Source organism: Otolemur garnettii, unplaced genomic scaffold (genome assembly GCF_000181295.1).
Source record: "Otolemur garnettii isolate 467f Iridium unplaced genomic scaffold, OtoGar3 scaffold00387, whole genome shotgun sequence".
NCBI classification, from domain to species: Eukaryota; Metazoa; Chordata; class Mammalia; order Primates; family Galagidae; genus Otolemur; species Otolemur garnettii.
Window position 1 is genome coordinate 150,911 of NW_003852782.1, and position 849 is coordinate 151,759.

The 849-nt window shown below is 36.3% G+C and overlaps 1 protein-coding gene across 1 annotated transcript in view; it reads left to right on the forward strand.

Moving 5' to 3' along the window:
* Nucleotides 1–546, forward strand: part of LOC111722795 (zinc finger protein 43-like) — a 6,586-nt gene extending 6,040 nt beyond the window's left edge. Inside the window, exon 4 of the mRNA XM_023509130.1 lies at nt 63–546. Coding sequence (XP_023364898.1) covers nt 63–546 — 484 coding nt within the window. The remainder of the gene's footprint in view (nt 1–62) is intronic.
* The last annotated feature ends 303 nt before the right edge of the window (nt 547–849 follow it).

An 849-nucleotide genomic window follows, 5' to 3' on the forward strand; every position in this document is an offset into this window, starting at 1 on the left:
TACAAATGTCAACAATGTGGGAAAGCCTTTAATAATAACTCAGCCTTCAATAAACATCAAAGAATTCATTCTGGAGAGAAACCCTTCAAATGTCAAGAATGTGGCAAAGCCTTTCAGTATAACTCCTACCTTTCTGTACATCAAAGAATTCATTCTGGAGAGAAATCCTACAAATGTCAACAATGTGGCAAAGCCTTTACTGTTCGTTCTAGGCTTACTAAACATCAAAGAAGTCATTCTGGAGAGAAACCCTACAAATGTCAACAATGTGGCAAAGCTTTTAATGATAACTCAGCCCTTATTAATCATCAAAACATTCATTCTGGAGAAAAACCCTACAAATGTCAACAATGTGGCAAAGCCTTTAACCAGTACTCACACCTTTCTAGACATCAAAGAATTCACTCTGGAGAGAAACCCTTCAAATGTCAAGAATGTGGCAAAGCCTTTCGCCATAACTCAGACCTTTCTATACATCAGAGAATTCATTCTGCACAGAAACACTACAAATGTCAATATGCGACAAAGCCTTTAATAGTAATTTAGCTCTTACTAAACATAAAAGAATTTATTCTGGAGAAAAACCGTATAAATGCCAACAATGTGGCAAAGCCTTTAATAATAATTCAGACCTTACTAAACAAAAGAATTCATTCTGGAGAAAAACCCTACAAGTGTCAATGATGTGGCAAAGTCTTTCACCAGTACTCAGGCCTTTCTGTACATAAAAGAATTCATTGTGGAGAGAAGTCTTACATATCTCATCAATGAGGCAAAGCCTTTCATGTTAATTCAACCCTTACTAGACATCAAAAACTTCATTCTGGAGGGAAGCCCTGGAAACGTTAA